Here is an 18,531-nt window from a genome sequence, read left to right as displayed (position 1 = left end):
CGACCCAGCAAAGTGCTCCTCAAAACTGGGAGAGCTGTCCCACAGATTAGTCAAGCAACATGGTCATATTCACTTAGGCTGCATTACTCTTTTTCCATTGGCACACAGACAATGGGCCAAATGGCCTCCTCTGTGCCATAAATTTTCTGTGATTTCTTCAAGGATTACAGCCTCAGGACATTCCAAAGTGGTTGACAACCAATTAAGTACTTTTGAAGTTGTACTAAAAGAAAATACAGCAGCCAATATATGCTGAAATAGCAATTAGATATTGACAAAATAATCTGTTTTTAGTGACAAAAGAATAAATCTTGACTGGGACACTAAGGACTCACCTGCTCTTTTTCAAATAATGCAAAGGGATCTTTTACATTCACCTGAGAGGACCATGTTGATATTAGGCTTACTTTTTCTCAGTGGCAGTAATACAACTTTGGATAGAAATTAGGTTTCAACTAATGCAGTTTAACATTATGTCAATAAACTTCCTATGCCATTCTCTTAATTGAATACATGACCTGTTCCTCTCTTTGGTGACAGATCTGTAACCTAGTGTTATAAAGCCAACAATTCCTTCTTCCTGATACAACTCTGGAGGGACAGAGTCTGTACCATTGAGCACTTCAAGTGGACACAGTGAAAGCATTCACACCCAACATTACTCTTTACTGATGACAATGCAATTAATTACAAATTTTATTGTCAATTTGAAGAATGTATCTGCTTGCACAGTAATGTGCAGTATGGAGTAAATAATGTTTTGTAATATTGTAAACTGATATTAAATATGTATAATTTTCAATTGTTATAAGTATATTACAATAATGTAAATAAGAACATTATTAACTTTATAAGTTTGCTAGACCCAAGAATCACAATAACTAATGAAAATGTTAAACGGTGTAGATATAGTGCTGCTAACCATCTGACATGGCACAGCGACATGCTTGTACAAGGTTCATTATAAAATGTCAGCATATTGCTATTTGAGTTGCCTTTGTTAACTGCAGGTAATACTCTGTAAAGAAACAACTTCAGTGAATAAATCATTACCTTTGAACCTTCATCTCGCAGGTTGAAGGTGAGTTCTAGGTTTGTTAAGAAGTAGTCAGAAAATTCTGGATACATATCCAAAACTTCTAAAAGATCTTCCCTCTGGATCTTGTGCAAATCGCAGTAAGTCAATGCTCGTACATCAGCATTAGATTTCCCAGGTCTTGCATAAAGATGGATCATTTCACCAAAGATGTCATTTTTCCCTAGACAGAAACAGATGGTCCTTTAAAAATCAAAGCTCTTTGGACATAAATCTTGTGTCACTATTTTCCTCTGATGCTGGATTCAGAAAATTCCCAAACTTCTTTTGATTTTTTATACCTGAGAAACTGATTTGAATAAATGATTGAAATATGGAACTCAATGAATGTGACCTGGGGTCTGGGCTGATGTCTTATTGATGATGTATGATATAGTTCTGACCTTCTCAGTGGAAGAAGTCACATGGAGATGCTGCTTATGTTTGAAGCTGCCACTGAAACTTCAAACCAACTGTTCTCTAACTGAAAACATATGTAGAATGCTAAGGCTGAATCATAAGCTTCTGCTTAGTATCTCAAGTGCTTTATTCTTTTCTCTAGGGCTTTTAGAGGTCAGTTTTAATATCAATAACATACACACCCCATTTATTTTGCACTAATTAATTTTCTTTTTCTGGCTAATTAGATTGTATTTATTGATGATTATATGCTAAGTTTTACTGAGTTCTGGTTGAGTAATCCTCAATTTCTGAAAGGGAAATTCAACCGGACAAGTAGAATGCTTGAGAAGAACTACTACCGTTTTCAAACAGATTGTTTTAATTTATGGGAAGTACTTTTTTTCAACTTTGTTAGGATTGTTATAAATGGACTTCAATTCAAAGCAAAAGTGCTCATAATTCTGCCATTCAAATTAAGTCTGAATTTTGCTTTTTAAGGTATTTATTATTAGAGGTTAATCATTGCAATTGCACAGGGCTCTGTATATTAGGAATTTTGCACTATGCCCTTACAAACATTTGATGTGATGCACAATCAAATGAACTTTCTTTACCAAATAATCAAAGGCTTATTTTTATGATTGATAATGAACTGCTAAAAGAAATTCAGGAATCAACACAACTGAGATGTACAATTCCTTCTAAAAGATTTTGAGATGCAACAAATAAATAGCAGGTAACCATCCATACTGACCTTCTAATACTTCACAAATAATTAACAAGCTACTAATAAGTAAACCAAATCTCATTAACTTCAGTGATCCAGCTGTGCAATGCACAATAATAGCAGAAAATTACTGAACATTGGCAGAGAAAATCCTGATTTACCTAAAAGGGATTGCATCTGTTTTGACCTCCTGATCATGTAACATTAGAATATCTTGGTATAACTGCAGATGAAATGCAAATTTTTTTAAAATCTTCTCCACTGGGATGTTCACTGGAAAGGGGAGGAATGTTAGACCCCCAGTTGTAGAACAGGGTCAATTTTACTGTCTAATTTCACCAGAGGTGAAAATTATCTCCTTGAGTTCTGACACATCTGCAGGCGGTGGTTCTGGTGACTTTGTGGAGATTGTATCTACCAGTACTCTCTAGTGCTGACTCCAGCAGAGTTTATGGAGTCAATGGGAGGCCACGTTATTTGTGTGGGGCTGATGTCTGCACAAACCACTACATGCACATCTCTGGTGTCTCCCCAACCCCAGTAGCTGTAAAATTCAGGACTTGGCCACGTTTTGTGGAGAGGCATGGAGGGAGGTGGGTGGTGGAGGCGCGGTGGAGGGGTAGCCCAGGATTTCGAACAACATCAGCTCCCAGGCCCCTTTTCTAAGAGGGCCAATTTAAGGGTCCTGCTGTTTTGCTTACCTACTCTGTCCCTCTGTTGGAGCTGCTTATTACTATTTGGACACATTTGGTATGGCAGTTAGAATGCATTATGTCTTGTCAAGGCAAGCAGGAACTCGAAAAGTGAGGAATCCCAACTACTTGGACTGCTTTCTAATGTCATAATGGATCCGTCCCTTATAAGGCTGCTCAGAAAATACTGGAAATGTCTGGATAGAGTCAGTACAAGGTTGTTTTTCATTCTTTCATGGGAAGTGGGCATTGCTGGCCAGGCCAGCATTTATTACCCATCCCTAATTGCCCTTAAGAGGGTGGTGGTGAGCCGCCTTCTTGAACCACTGCAGTCCATGTGGTGTAGGAACACCCACAGTGCTGTTAAGGAAGGAGTTCCAGGATTTTGACCCAGGGATAGTGAAGGATCAGTGACATAGTTCCAAGTCAGGAAGGTGAGTGGCTTAGAGGGGAACTTTTAGGTGGTGGTGTTCCCATGCATCTGCTGCCCTTGTCCTTATGGTAGAGGTCGTGGGTTTGGAAGGCGCAGTCGAAGGAGCCTTGGTGAGTTGCTGCAGTGCATCTTGTAGATGATACAAGCTGCTGCCATTGTGCATTGGTGGTGCAGGGAGTGGATGTTGAAGGTGGTGGTGGGTGGAATGCCAATCAAGTGGGCTGCTTCGGTCCTGTAAAGTGTCGAGCTTCTTGAGTGTTGTTGGAGCTGCACTCATCCTGGCAAGTGGAGAGTAATCCATCATACTCTTGGCTTGTGCCTTGTAGATGGTGGACAGGCTTTGGGGAGTCAGGAGATGAGTTACTCACTGCAGGATTCCCAGCCTCTGACCTGCTCTTGTAGCCACAGTATTTATATGGCTAGTCCAGTTCAGTTTCTGGTCAACGGTAACCCCCCAGAATTTTGATTGTGGGTGATTCAGTGATGGCAATGCCATTGAATGTCAAGGCCGATAGCTAGATTCTCTCTTGTTGGAGATGGTCATTGCCTGGCACTTATATGGCACGAATATTACTTGCCACTTGAGCCCAAGCCAGGATATTGTCCAAGTCTTGTTGCATTTGGACATGGACTGCTTCAGCTTTTGCAGCATCCAGTGCCTTCAGCTGTTTCTTGATATCACATGGAGTGAATTAAATTGACTGAAGACTGGAATCTGTAATAGTGGGGACCTCGGAAGGAGGCCGAGATGGATCATTCATTCAGCATTTCTGGCTGAAGATTGTTGCAAATGCTTCAGCCTTATTTTTTGCACTGTTGTGCTGGACTCCCCCATCATTGAGGATGGGAATAATTGTGGAGTCTCCTCCTCCAGTGGGTTGTTTAATTGTCCACAACCTTTCACAACTGGATATGGCAGGACTGCAGAGCTTAGATCTGATCCATTGCTCTGTCTATCGCTTGCTGCTTATGCTGTTTGTCATGCAATTAGTCCTGTGTTGTAGTTGCACCAGGTTGACACCTCGTATTTTGGTATGCCTGTCAGTAGTGGTGCTACTGAGCCACTCTTGGTGATTGAAGTCCCTCACCCAGTGTACATTCTGTGTCCTAGTCACCCTCAATGCTTCCTCCAAATGGTGTTCAACATGGAGGAGCACTGATTCATCAGCTAAGGGGGCTGGGGGGCAGTAGGTGGTAACTAACAGGAGGTTTCCTTGACCTGATGCCATGACACTTCATGGGGTACAGAGTTGATGTTGAGGACTCCCTGGGCAACTCCCTCGCAACCGTATACTACTGTGCTGCCACCTCTGTTAGGTCTGTTGGTGGGACAGGATTGGTGATGGTGATTGTCTGTCAGGTATAATTCCATGAGTATGACAATGTCAGGCAGTTGCTTTTGACTAGTCTATGTGACAGTTCTCTCAATTTTGGCACTAGCCCCCAGATGTTAGTAAGGCGGACTTTGCTGGGTCAACAGGGCTGGGTTTGCTGTTGTCACTTCCAGTGCCGAGATCGATATCAGGTGATTTAGCTGGTTTCATTCCTTTATTGTAATGGTTTATTACAACTAAGTGAGTGGCTTGCTAAGCATTTAAAAGTGGGCCCGGAGTCACATATAGGCCAGACCAGGTAAGGACAACAAATATTTCATGGTCACACTAGCTTTTAATTCCTGAATGTTAAAAATTAGTCGAATGTAAATTGCACCAGCTGCCATGGTGGGATTCGAACCTGTGTCCCCAGAGCATTAGCCTGGGCCTCTGGATTACTAGGTAGTGATATTACCACTACACCACCCCACCCCATAAAATTCTGACCAATTGTCATGGCCAAGCAAACCATACCGTTGGTGAGTTGCTTGCATATTTCAGCAAAGGACAGTATGAGGTCAGGCATCACAGGAGGGTGATTTTTGAGTTGTCAGGAGGAGCATTAAATAAGTGGTCCGTTTCCTTTATAGCTGCAGTGCATCTTAAGTGCATTCTAACTGTTGGCCATCTACTGATTGACCAAAGTGGAAAATAAAGTGTTCATGATTCAAATAAATATTCCTCCTTCAAAATAAATTATGTGATAGTAGATATACAACTGTAGCAGTTGGAAAATTATGGGCAGCACACGTATGAATTTGCAATGTGTACCACCGATAGGCAAGATTCCCTCCTGGCAGCATGAACTGTTCCCAGTTTTAGCCAACAGACTGGACCATGCTCTGTTACATTCCTTCTGCCTCTACTTCTAAAACTTCCTATTTAGGAAGCCAATGTTAGGTCTGAACTGGTATTAAACACTCACCCTTTGACCAGCTTTCAGTGATGTGTAATTGTACTTGACTTTTCCATGATTGACACTTACAGCAAACTAACAACCTCAAAGTGGCTTTTTCCCTATTTAATTTCCAGAAGGTCAAAATTGGTCAAAAATGCACCAAAACCAGACAGTCCAGAGACACTTTCATCAAAAAACCCATCACTAAAGTGAGTATAAGGATTTCAGAGCATTAATTGTCTTCCTAGCAAGCACTTGTGAACAACAAATGGAAATTATGACGATTAACCACCTCTCGAAGAGAGCTGAGAATCTTGGGACAAATGATACAATAATTTAAGTAGGTTGTTTAAATTACATGAAAATAAAGCTAATTTATATGTTATTAGAGAGAAGGAGTATTCCTGGCCTTCAGAAATATTTAGGAAAAAACAAGAACTGCAAAGATTTACAATGGATTTACCACTGAATAGCCCCATTATGTCAAGATTTACTCTGAAGGCCATTTATTCAATGAAAAATGAGTAGTTTTAGTAAGACTTAGCTTTGAACACCTGCTCAATATCACCTAGACATTGAAAAATAACCTAATTATACAAAGGATTTGTCAATAACCTGGAAAGGCATGTAATATAATAGTTTGATGAATGTTGTTTTAATTATATAATACAGCACCTGCGCCTGAAGGTTAAACTGCAAGAAAGTGCCACAATACATCTTTGCTGACAAGTGCAAAGTACTTCTTTAAAAAAAACACAGCTTTAACATGAGTTGTCAAACAGGTTTTGGGTATTAGATTTTCAGTATCAGCTTATTCAGTTAACCTAATTTGCAGTTTCTGATTAATGGAAAGACTACCAATCTCAATGTAAGTTTGGTTCTATTAATCTAATGGTATGGATTTTGTGATATTCATCTTATACTAATATATCCTTTGACAGGAAACATCTGGTTGCTATTCATACTAAAATCCATACATTTCAGAACCACGACCTGTGAGAGGATCTGAGGGGTCCCTGGAGTTGCCACATTGCTATACATCAGTCCTTTCTTTGTGCATTTATTTCACCTATTAAGTTATCATTATACCATATACTTATTAAAAAATACTTCAGTGACAGCACTATTTTGTTTTTATCACTGACACTAATTCTTAAGATCCAGGCCAGGATTGGGAGTGTGTCAATACTTACAAGAGGCATCCCCTCCATATACAGAAAGGTTTGAAGATCATTGCCTATCGATCTTTCACAGTAAAGAAACTCATTTTCAATATCTATATTTTAAGGGTTTTCCTCAGAAAAGCAATAAGCACCCACAATGTTCAGCACAGGGCACTGATGCTGTTAACGCAGATACTCAAGTGATAGATGCAGGTGGCAGGCCTTTTGAATCACAAGCAACTTGTCAGTTGGTTTAGCATTCATCGTTGACTAAGGAAGTGCCTAAGGGCACAGCACATCCATAACTAATACACAGAAGTACATGACAGGTGTAATCGCAACAAGAAAATACACTGAAGCTGAAAACTGTACACTACATGCCTTCATTAAATAAAATTATTTCAGTTTTAATGAGACTTGCAATTTGTCTTTTTTGTGCCAGATTATAGTGATAGATATCCAAAAGTCAAATCAACAAGTTGGCTGATCCCTGTGATGTTATTTTTTATTTATTACACCTCTGTCAAGTACCTTGCAATTTTTTTTACATCAACAGTCTTATGGCATGATATAAATGCAAGTTGTTGCTGTTGCTGTATGTATGCTGTACTTGGAGTGAAAGTATGAAAAATGAGCTCAGTGATGATCTTCAATGCAACCAGCATTACTATCTCTATAATCTTCCCCAGTCTATCAACCACTTAAGATACTGTGCAGCTCGATTTCTGGTCTTTTGAGCATCCCTGATTTTAGCAGTCCCCCTCTGGTAGCCACGTCTTCAGCTGCTGAGCTCTGGAATTCCCACCCTAAATCTTTCCAGCTCTCTTCCATTCTTTCCTCCTTTAAGTCACTCCTTAAAATCTACCATTTTGACCAAGCTTTTGGTCATTTGTCCTCAGCTCTACTTGGGCCTGTAAGAGCAGAAAACGTGGCAGGTGGGGGTGACTTAATTAGGTGGGAGTTGAAATCTTGGTTTCCTGACAATGAGTTGAGATGTAGAGATCAAGTCAGCAGAGTTGCAGTGACAGGTAGGGCCTCATGCCCTCCAGTGGCGGGTTCCTATTTTCAATACATTTCCATTCCACGAATACTTATTATCTTAAAACATTTTCAAATTAAGTCCCACCTTCAAGATTATTTCAGCAACACATGGGAAACGTTTGGCACCAGTTTCACGGTTGTTTAAAGATGGCATTCATCAGTCGAGTTTGTCTGTTTTGATTGAGGTGAGCGGTTGTTTTTGTGGAAAACTGTGGCACAGGGGCGGAGAGCAGGAGATTGGCAGTTTGGATAAAAGGGCATGAGGGTCAAGGGTAAATCGGGGGGTTGGGGCCATAAAGGGGACCAAGAGGTATTTTGGGGGTTGGGGAGGAGGAGGTTAGGGTATGGAAGGTGCAACAGGAAGAGCCTGGGGTCTCGGGTGTGGACGGGGGAAGATCAGTCACAAAATGCCTGATGTGCGGCTTCTGTACTATCTGATATCAGTTCCTGGGTGTTGATATGAGAATTGTCTGTCATGGAGAAGATCCACAGTTACAGTGGGAGGTCAATGTGGTATGAAGGCAGGTCCAGTCGGATAATGGAAGGTCTCAGACAGAGAGTCAAGGGATTGCAAGTCCATGTCAAGGATGATGGTGGGGTGGGTGGGGGGTAGGGTCTAGGATCAGAGGACAAATGTCTATGGTGAGGGGCGTAGCGTCGAGGGAGAGAGGCAGCATGTTCACTGTCACAGGGTCAAGGGTGATGGTGGGAGACTTGAAGGCGGGAGGCTGAAGGCTTACAGTGATGTTTGAGCCCATTACCCTCAATCCTCCAAACTAGAAGGTGGCAGAGGGAGAGTGAAGGGTGATGGGTTCCAGGTGGAGGGTGATTCTTGTTATGTAATGGCCATTGCTGTAAACTGATGGTGCAGCTAGCAGAAATCAAGGTCCAAATGGGAAGAGGCTAATGGGGAGGGGGGAGATGGGAGGAGTTTTGGGTGTGGCCCATGGAAGGATCAGAATATCTCATTGCTCAGGAGCTGATGGATGAATGTCATGCACACAGAGGTGCTCATATCATTGCCTGCCTTCTTCACACAGTTAACTTGATGGATTCGCTATGAGTCTTATACACCCAATATTCTTGAAACCTCAGGAGCAGGAGGAGAGGATACGACAAAGGACAGCTATCACCAACCTCAGCAGAGGCGGCAGGGCCAGCTGCAGGCAGTACAGGAGAGGGAGGATGGTCAGGAGATAGGCATCCAGGGCAGGCATCAAAGAAGACAGGCACTGGTGTGCCATCGCATCTTCAGAATTAGAAATAACTACCTGCAAATGTGCAAAAGGCAATGCTAGACATGGTTCAGGCTGTCCCAGGAAGCAGTCACAGAGGTATGTGGGATCCTGCAGCAAGAACCGAAACCACACGGATTTGGTGGGCCTCAAGGTCATTGCGGTGCTAAAAGTTTTCGCCAGTGATTGTTTCCAACATATGTGGCAAACACAGGTGTATAAAGGAAATGACCTGCATTTTCCATCATGCGCCTGAATTCATCAATTACTCCACAGATGGAGGCAGCAAGGGCATTGGGCTTTGGGGCTCATGCGGCCATTAGAGCTCCCTCAGATCAGCCAGCACCATTTGTGAATTGCAAGGTTTTTCACTCATGACCAGAAGCAAAGAATCTGGCAAGTCTCTGCTTCTTTACCAGGGAGCTCTCATGACTCCTATATTTTGTGCAACTCGCAGATCCCAAAGCTTTTGAGGCCCCAGCCCAGGTTGATGGCTGGATCCTGGGTGACAAAGGCTATCCCTCTTTACCTGGCTGATGACACCAGTGAGGCATCCCCACAGCACAGCTCTCGCCTCCATCAAAGCCATTATTGAGCAAACCATTGGCATGCTCTGTGCTGCACAACAGTGTTATGCAATGTGGAGAACCATTGCAACAAGACAAGAGGGAGAAGCAGCACTCCTTTCCAAATGAGGATGAATTGGATGAGCATAAGGAGGCCATGTCCCTTTTCTGGATACCAGAGCCATGGAGAGATTTGCAAGGAATGCTAGGGACAATCTATTATACACCCAATTCAGCCAGGAGTGAGGTACCTACATGACTACGGAACTCCATTGCTTGGATCAAACCCTTGACAGCCTCCCTCCAGGAACTACCTCTGGACCTGCATCCTCTGCCATCCAGAAGAGCAAGGGGAGCAGACTTTGTCACATTCGCTAGCGAATACTAGCCCTTAGATATCTGTTTCACACTTGGACATACGTCTATCAGCCTACCATGACTGTGATTCAGATCCTACACCATTGGTACAGGACTTTGATTTCACCTATAGCAGTTCCATTATTCCCGTTGAGAGTAATCTTGGACAATGTCTATAAGGGAGGGGCAGCTGAGCCTGCATTGTGCTGCCTTGTCCCACAGAGTGGCGAGTGCAAAACTGGACACACATATGAACTATTAACAATAACTTTCAACAAACAGTCTTTATTGAAAGACTGAATGCAAACATCATTTCCTCCACAATAAAGGAAATCTCCCCTGTAGTCATCAATGTGCGCCAACCATGAGGCATTCTAATACATTTAGCTCTCTGGCTAAGCTAGTCCCAACAAATGATGATGAATAAAATGATACCAATATAATGTGCATGTGCAATATTTACATGTGTCACATTGAACTTTTTTAACATACCTGTGCCAAATCTTAAGTTTTCTCTTATGTTCATTGTCTTCGTACACCTTGACATCAGAGTGCTGGAGGCAATCTGCTCAGTGTGCTGCCCTGCATCTGATAACCGTGGCGGCTGTCCTCTGGGAGTCTGAGGCCTTGAGGACTCTGGCCTACTGGAGGTCTTCTGCACTGGTGCAGGAGCATACTCCTCAGCCTCACCCACTGGAGGCAATAGAGTCAATGGCAAAGAAGATAAGGAGGGGTGACTAACCCTGGGGATGTACTGAGAAGAATCCCTTAGGGTGGTAGACACACATTCCTCCAGCTCAATGTATAATGGCAACTGCCTGTCTCCCAGAGGGGAAGGGGCACTTTGAGGGAGCTCCAGGTACCTCATCCCCCTCTCGCCTGGCCACTGTTGTATGGAGCAGATATCTAGAGCAATGGAACAGAGGTCACAGCACATGTGGGTCATATGTTGGACCTGGCTCTCCATGGTGATCACCAACTTCTCCCTGTGCTCATATGCCTGAGATATGGCAGAACTCATGGCTGCACATGACCTCTGGCATTTTTGTTATATGTTGCCCTAAGTTTTGCTGCACGTCCAGTAAGTTTATTATAGTCAGAGGCTCGTCATCAGTGTGAAGATGTGCTCCTGATCCTAAATGCAAACCCTCCATGACACATGTGAGGAGTCGCTGTGCTGGTGGAGGTTGTGTAAGAGGCAGATGATGATGCATTCTCTGGGTAAGTGGCTTTCGAGGTGGAGTGTTCAGGCTTCTGCCATGGCTGTGGCTGGGGCTAGGCTAGGATCTTAAAATAATTGGCTGCAGAGGTAATGGATGCATTGGTTATAATCTTCCAAATTAACCCTGATTCTGGAAAGATCCCAGAAGATTGTAAAAATCACAAATGTAGTACCACCATTAAAGAAAGGAGGGAGACAGAAAGCAGGAAACTGTAGGCCAGTTAGCCTAACACATGGGAAAATGCTAGAATCCATTATTAAAGAGTTATTAGCAGGACATTTAAAACATCATAATACAATCAGACCTTGGATGTTTTACGATGTTTACCATGGTTCAGTTTGGAGCACTGTCACCTGGTCTGTAGGTAACCCATTTCAGGCTTTGATCACAAAATCAAGGCTGATACTTTAGGGGTAAAGGATCCTCTAGGCAAGAGTGATCATAAAATAATTTCATATTCAGCTTGAGAGTGAGAAATGTGGGTCCACCACAATCAGCGCCACCCTATGAAAGGGAAATCACGTTGACAAATTTATTAGAATATTGCTGAAAATATTGCCAAAGCTTTTTGTCTTGCACTCATCAGGACAAATGCAAGAATGCCAAATTTCAAGTAATTAGAACAATTTAAATAACAGGAGAAGAGTGTGTTGATTGTTTGGCAGCTCAGTTCTGATTGGCTGAGGCATTGCCATGGAGAAAGCAACAGAGAACTATAAGCTCCTTAAGCTCCCAGGCAATTCAAAAAATGCTTAATGCTTGAACGTATTCCTTTTGTTTGCAGAGAACGGGTCTCTGTGTATGAATGTATGAAACTTTTAGCAAGCATAAAGGAACCATATTATGAGCTTGACTGATTATCATAACTTGGTTGTTCATGTAGCCATTAGCACATTCAGGATTGTTCAACACGTGGTGCCCAATCACAAAATCACAACTAAGAGCAGATATTTATTTTGGGTGACTATGTCCGTACTCTGCTTATTATAAACAGCCAAAGGAACATGCTGTTTGAATCAATCAGCCAATCATTAGGATGGATGGCCTATGTACTCGGCATCAGACTGGCATTGAAATTCATACCTGACATTGTTCAATTGTGTGATAGACAGACAACCTCTGTGGACTGATGGCAGCTTCCTGTTAGTGGAAAATACCACTAGCATAGTCACTGCATAGTAGCATCATGAAAAGGCTTGCTTAACCTGTCGTTGAAATGTGAGAGGTGTTTTGCCTTTCCAGGTTAATTTGAGGTAAGCCGAGCACTTTTCAGGTCAGAATCTGGTGGCCTTAGGCCCATTTGTGAGTTTGAACTATACACAATGAACAATGATCTGATCAGCATAACCATTGTCCCACAGGATAGGATGTGTTCTATTTCTGTATCAATGCAATTCTTGCAAATTGCCAACCAATCTCCTGTAGTATAAATTGTTGTGATTGTTTGAAATTTGGCATTCTTGCTTTTGTCTTGATGAGTGCAAGACAAGGGTGGCACAGTGTTAGTGCTACTGCCTCATAGCTCCAGGGACCTGATTTGATCCTGACCTTGGGTGTCTGTCTGTGTGGAGTTTGCACATTTTCTCCTTGTCTGCATGGGTTTCCTCCCTGTCCAAAGATATGCTGGTTAGGTGGATTGGCTATGGTAAATTGTCTGTCAGCGTGATGTACTAGTATCTTGTCCTGGGTGTACCCTGTCTAGTGTCCATTGCCTGTCGGGATAGGCTCTGACTCCCCACAACTGTGAACTGGATGAAGTAGCTCTGGAAAAGAGTGTGAGTAAGTGCAAGATGAAAAGCTTCAGCAACATGCCTCTCCTTTCAGCAATATTCAAATTTGTTAGAGTTCTTTGAAATGCAACAAGGATGGTAGATAAAGGGAAACCAGTTGGTGTTGTATATTTGGATCTCCAAAAGGCATTTGATTAGCTGCCACATAAAAGGTTACTACACAGGATGGTGTTGGGGTACGATATATTAGCATAGATAGAGGACAATCAGGATAAATGGATTATTTTCAGGATGGCAAACGGTAACTAGTGCCACAGGGACCTCAACTATTTGGGATCTATATTAATGATTTGGATGAAAGGACATAAGAACATAAAAAACGGGAGCAGGAATAGCCCACTTGGTCCCTCAAGCCTGTTCAGCCATTTAATAAGATTATAGTTGATCAGATTGTGGCTTTAACTCCACTTTCTTGCCTGGTCCTCATAACCTTTGAATCACTTGTCAAACAAAAATATATCTCACTCAACCTTCAATGCCTCCATTGCTCTCTGGGGAAGAGAATTCCAAACATTAATGCCTTTCTGAGAGAAGAAATTCCTTCTAATCCCTGTCCTAAATGGGAGACCCTTTATTTTTAAACTCTGTCCCCTAGTTCTAGATTCTTCCATGAGTGGAAACCTCTTTCCGGCATCCACTCTGTCAAGCCCCCTCATAATATGGCCTTCATCTTCACACCTTCAAGTTCAAGGTGTGCAAACTCGAGTATACCTGGGACACAAATAGTTTGGCCATTCATCATCAGGTCTGGCTGAACCACATCAAGTGCCATTAGGCATCATTCTCCATTGCCAAAGCTAATCCAAGATCATCCTGGAGAGCAAAGGTAATTCTGGCTTCTGTTCTCCACTACCAATTATTTCCTTAGATTCCCCTCCCTGCACTGTCGCTGCCAAGTGTGAAGAGCTCATGGAACTTGGATGGACACTTCAGGGAAATAAGCTTGCAGGGCAATGGGGATAAAGTAGGGGAATGGGACTGACTGAATTGCTCTACAGAGAACCAGCATGAAACCTATGGGCCAAATGGCCTCCTTCTATGTCAGAATGATTCTATAACACTTACTAAAGTTTAGTCCATCCATTTAGTTGCATCTGCTTTCCTCTTCCCAAAGCCAGACGTCCCCGAATTTATCCCCTTGCTTGAGCTCTCTACTATCTGTCACAAAACCCCTCATGACACATTCTGCTTCTTTGACTCCATTCCCACTAAACTATTGACCACCAAACTTCCCTTCCCAGTCACAATGCTAGCTGATATTGTTAATTGTTTTCTCTCCTCAGGTAATTTTTCCCTCCCTTTCAAAACTATTGTCATCGCTTCATCCTCAAATAACCCATCTTTGACCCCTCTGTCCTTGCAAATTATCTCAATTTCCAAGCAACTTGTCCCTTCCCCCTCCTAAGTACTAGAAATTGTGGTTGCTTTCCAAATCTATGCCCTTATTTCCTTTCAGCTCCATGTTTGAATCTATTCAATCAGATCACTGCCCCTGTCACAGGTGTAAGATATGACTATGAACAAGAACGGCACTATCTTACTAAGTTCTCGCTGCATGGCCACACCATTCTTTTCCATTTCTTCCCCTTTTTTGTCCAGCACAGCAGGATTGCCCTTGTTTGGTTCCCCTTCTAGCTATCCAATCACAGCCTGGGCATCTCCAGCAATAGTTTCTCATCTGGTCACTGCACCATTATCTGTGGAACCTTCAAGGATGTATCCATGGCCCCCTCCTCTCCCTCATCGACAAGTTGGTCCTTGACAAGTTAACCCTAAAAATGAAATAAACTTCAATATGTACAGTCAATGTCCAGCTCTACCTCTCCACCACCACTCTTGACACCTGCACTATCTCTGTGCTGTCAGACAAATTGCTTTTCATTGGTAACACCAAAGTCACCATCTTTAGTCTCTGCCACAAATTCTGCACTCTTGGGACAAAGTGTATATATTGTGACAAACTGTATAGACCAGAGGATCTTTACCTGTCTGTCATTGTTTGTATATGTATATTCCATCCTCCTGCCAGGCCATTGTCTAAGACGGAAACAGACTGTTTGTAACATTTGCCTCCTATTTGATCCTGTGCTAAGTTTCAATCTTCATATCCTCTGCATCAGAAAGACATCACTTCCACCTCCATAACTTTAACTGCCTTTGCTCTTGCCTCAATCCAACTGCTGTTGAAACTTTTATCGCTCGATTATTTCAATGTTTCCAACCTCCGTCTGTAAATTTCTGTTTATCTGAAACTCTGATGCCTGAATCCTATTTTATGTTAAATCCTGTTCATCCATCACCCTTGTCCTCATTGACCATCTGTTCTTAGATCAATTGCCTCAAATTTAAAGCTGTAATGCGTTAGGCTGAATTTCCACTTTGGGTGCAATCAGCAAAACGGGTGCTAATTGTGCCCATTATTGCACTTGTTTTGACATTTGCATCTTTATTGAAAAGTTTGGTTTTTCTGAGCTACCACTCAAACTTATTTGCATCTCAACAAATTCTGCCCTGAATTGAGCAGCATTTTGAAACATTATTTAAAAATTGCTTCCACTGTATTTTGAAATTTTTAAGAGTGGTAACTTGGAGCAGCTTGAACTATACAACTGAAAATGGATTTATCCTAACAAAAAATCAAGTGCCAATTCTCCACCTGTGAGTAACCCAAATGCAAATGACTGAAAATAAGTTAAAAATATTCAGAACCATTTGCTAGTTATGATGGGATACTGTAGTTAGTTCTTAGTAAATTTAATAAATAAATAAATTAAAAAAGATTAAAACTTCTTTACTGGTTTCCTTGTGCCCAATAAAACCAACTTAATTTGAGACTCTCCTTGAAGCCTTACAAGTGAGCACAATTCATAGAAACTTCCCATCCTGGTTAATTCATCAATGTGGGCAGTTTTATGGTGAAGTGATTTCCAGCATGATGCTTTTTAAGGTAGTGGAAAGGATCATGGAAATTCAATTTGTGTTGAATGTAATTTGTGCTTAAAATTCTGCATTTTATTTAAGGTTTTTCAGGATTTCAGGTGAATTACACTGGGGAAAAAAACAGAGCAACACAGCAGACACTTTAATTCCCTTGTGGCTAAATCCCTTCACAGCTTCTACTTCTGACCCTGTTGAAATCTGAAGTTAGGGGAAATCACCTCCTTTAAATAAACACGAAGGATGGCCACACCACTATGGTCATATCTTGGTTTGCCAGAAGGAGACAGAAAACCAGCATTGGCCAGCTGCTTGCTTAGAAGCTATCGCAATTGGCTTATAAACTTTGCACAGAAGATGCAAGAATTAGCTGGATAGGTGGAAGTGAGGAGTTTCTGATACAGAGGCCTGAATTTTCACACAGATGGAGAGGTCTATGTATTTGCGAAAATAGAGCTAGAGGCTTGAATTGGAACCCCCGCCCCCGAACCTGGCACCCACCATTTTAGTGGGGGTGGGAGGAGGAGTAGGTGAAACGGTGGGGGTGAAACCTTGGATATCCGTGGTGCATGGAGGCAGCTGCACATGCTAAAGCGTAGCTGCCTTCATCTGATCTGCAAGGGGAAGAGAGAAATATGACTTGTGCACGTTAAACCTGGTAGGAGAAAGTCTACACTGACTGGAGTTCTTTGGAGAGGTATGGTGCCCTTTTGGAGAGGTAAGATACTCTTTTGGATATGATCCTGGGAAACATTTAGGAGAGGTAAGGTGCCCTTTGAGAGAGGTAAGGTGCCATTTGGGAGAAGTCAAGTGTCCTTTAGGATTATTAAAAGTGTGTATGTGAAAAGTGGATAAACTCATTGGAATTGTCAAGTACATTGGATTTGTCAAAGGGAGCTGCCAACCTGTCAAGATATTTAAATCTCTTGGTCTTTAAATATTTGAAAGAAACTGTCTACAGTGCTGAAAAAAATCAGTGCTTGCTATTTCACCCTGTCTGATAACACAAGACTGAAGGATAGCTATACAGGATTAATGCTACATGACTGATTTCACATCAAGCTGGGTGCCTGTCAGTTCACAGCTTGTTTGACAGCTCCAAGTTCTTATAGAGCCAACCGAACTATCACGCAACTGCGTATTGATGTTGGCACGCTCGGCTGATGTCAACGCGCATTATTTCACACTCGAGCAGTTCGCCCAACTGCCGAGCGAAAATTTCTGCCCTATGAGTCAGGCATTGAGTCATTGTGTGCTCCATGGTCCATTCTGAGTGACCACAGTCGCACACAGGAGAGATTTTAATTTTCCATTTGTGCAGCAGGTGTCTGCATCCGCCATGGTTTGTACAGATGCAGCTTAGGGGTGCCCATGAGCTTTGTGGGAGGTTGAAACCAGGGACCTTCCATGTCGGGTCTTTCACGAGGTGTTTGTTCATAGCTTCTTGTGAGGACTATTCATTTTTCCAAGCTTCTTCAGGGTTGAAATCGCATTGTATTCATGGACTTAAGTGACGTCAAGCAGAGGTGAGGGATGTTGGTGAGGTCCTGGTGGAAGGGGAGGATTTGTTTTCCTCGATTCACTGAGCTTCACACAGGGTCACTGTGTCACGGCGGATCGGTGATGGGGGGTGCAATGTGTGCCAGCCCAGGTAGCCAGGGGTCAGCTCGAGGTTTCCAGTGATGCATCTCATTGCAGTGTTCAATTGAACATCAACCAGTTGAGTGTGGCTACTTCTGCACAGGGTGCACAGTACTCAGCTACTGGGTGGGAGCTGCTGCTGAGGAGGTGGGAGGAGTGAGTGCTGGAGGGCTGCTTTTGGTTTCATTCCTTTTTTCACAGCTGGGACAAAATGCTGGAGCACCGAGGCGGGCCTGTTGCCCAGGCTGCCTTTGCACCGAGCAGCCCCTGTGGCTGTCTATGAATTCTTTCCATGGGTGGTGGCCACAACTCTCATAAAATACGGCCCCCTCAGAATGAAAATCTTAACGTCCAGGGCACTTTTTCAGGAGTCGGGTTTGCAAAGACTTCAGAAAGAGATGTGGTTGGTTGCTCTTAGCAGCAGTCATTGAGGTTTGGGTGCAGGTCATTATGATGCTCTGCTCCATGTAATTGTACATCAATGCTGGCAGGGCCTCTTCATTAACCACAGTCTCTCCCTAAACATTTCCACCTCTCCGCTCCTCTCTCATACTTTAAAAGCCTCCTTCAAACCGATCTCTTTGACCAAACATCTTTCATTGAACACCACCCTCAATGTTTTCATGTTAATTTAAGAGCAGGCAGAAACTGAACCGTAAAGAGGGTATTACTTACATTCTTGTCATTGCTGGCTGATGTCACATATTTGCCATTGGTATAAAGACTTAAATGGACAGCAATTTCTAGACAATAGGGGGCAATTAGGATCTGAATTTTAAATGTAATGCTAAGAAATTCAAAATCAATTAATTAATATGTTGAATTGGTACAAAGCATTGGTTAGGTCATAGTTGAAATACTATGTGCTCTTTTGTGCACTAAAGAGAAAAGCACAATGTGCTTCTTGTTATTGGTACGCACAACATCAGCCACTACACATAGCCTTTTCCGACCTCATGAAAGCCTTTGACTCTTGCC

At 42.5% G+C, this 18,531-nt stretch overlaps 1 protein-coding gene across 1 annotated transcript in view; it reads right to left on the bottom strand.

Moving 5' to 3' along the window:
• The window catches only part of LOC121284684 (potassium voltage-gated channel subfamily H member 7), a 208,575-nt gene that overhangs the window by 26,673 nt on the left and 163,371 nt on the right, over positions 1–18,531 (bottom strand). The window contains exon 8 of the mRNA XM_041200241.1: positions 1,054–1,259. Within this exon, the coding sequence (XP_041056175.1) occupies positions 1,054–1,259 (206 nt within the window). The remainder of the gene's footprint in view (positions 1–1,053; positions 1,260–18,531) is intronic.

Source organism: Carcharodon carcharias, chromosome 12 (genome assembly GCF_017639515.1).
Source record: "Carcharodon carcharias isolate sCarCar2 chromosome 12, sCarCar2.pri, whole genome shotgun sequence".
NCBI classification, from domain to species: Eukaryota; Metazoa; Chordata; class Chondrichthyes; order Lamniformes; family Lamnidae; genus Carcharodon; species Carcharodon carcharias.
This window is presented reverse-complemented; position numbering and strand designations above follow the sequence as displayed.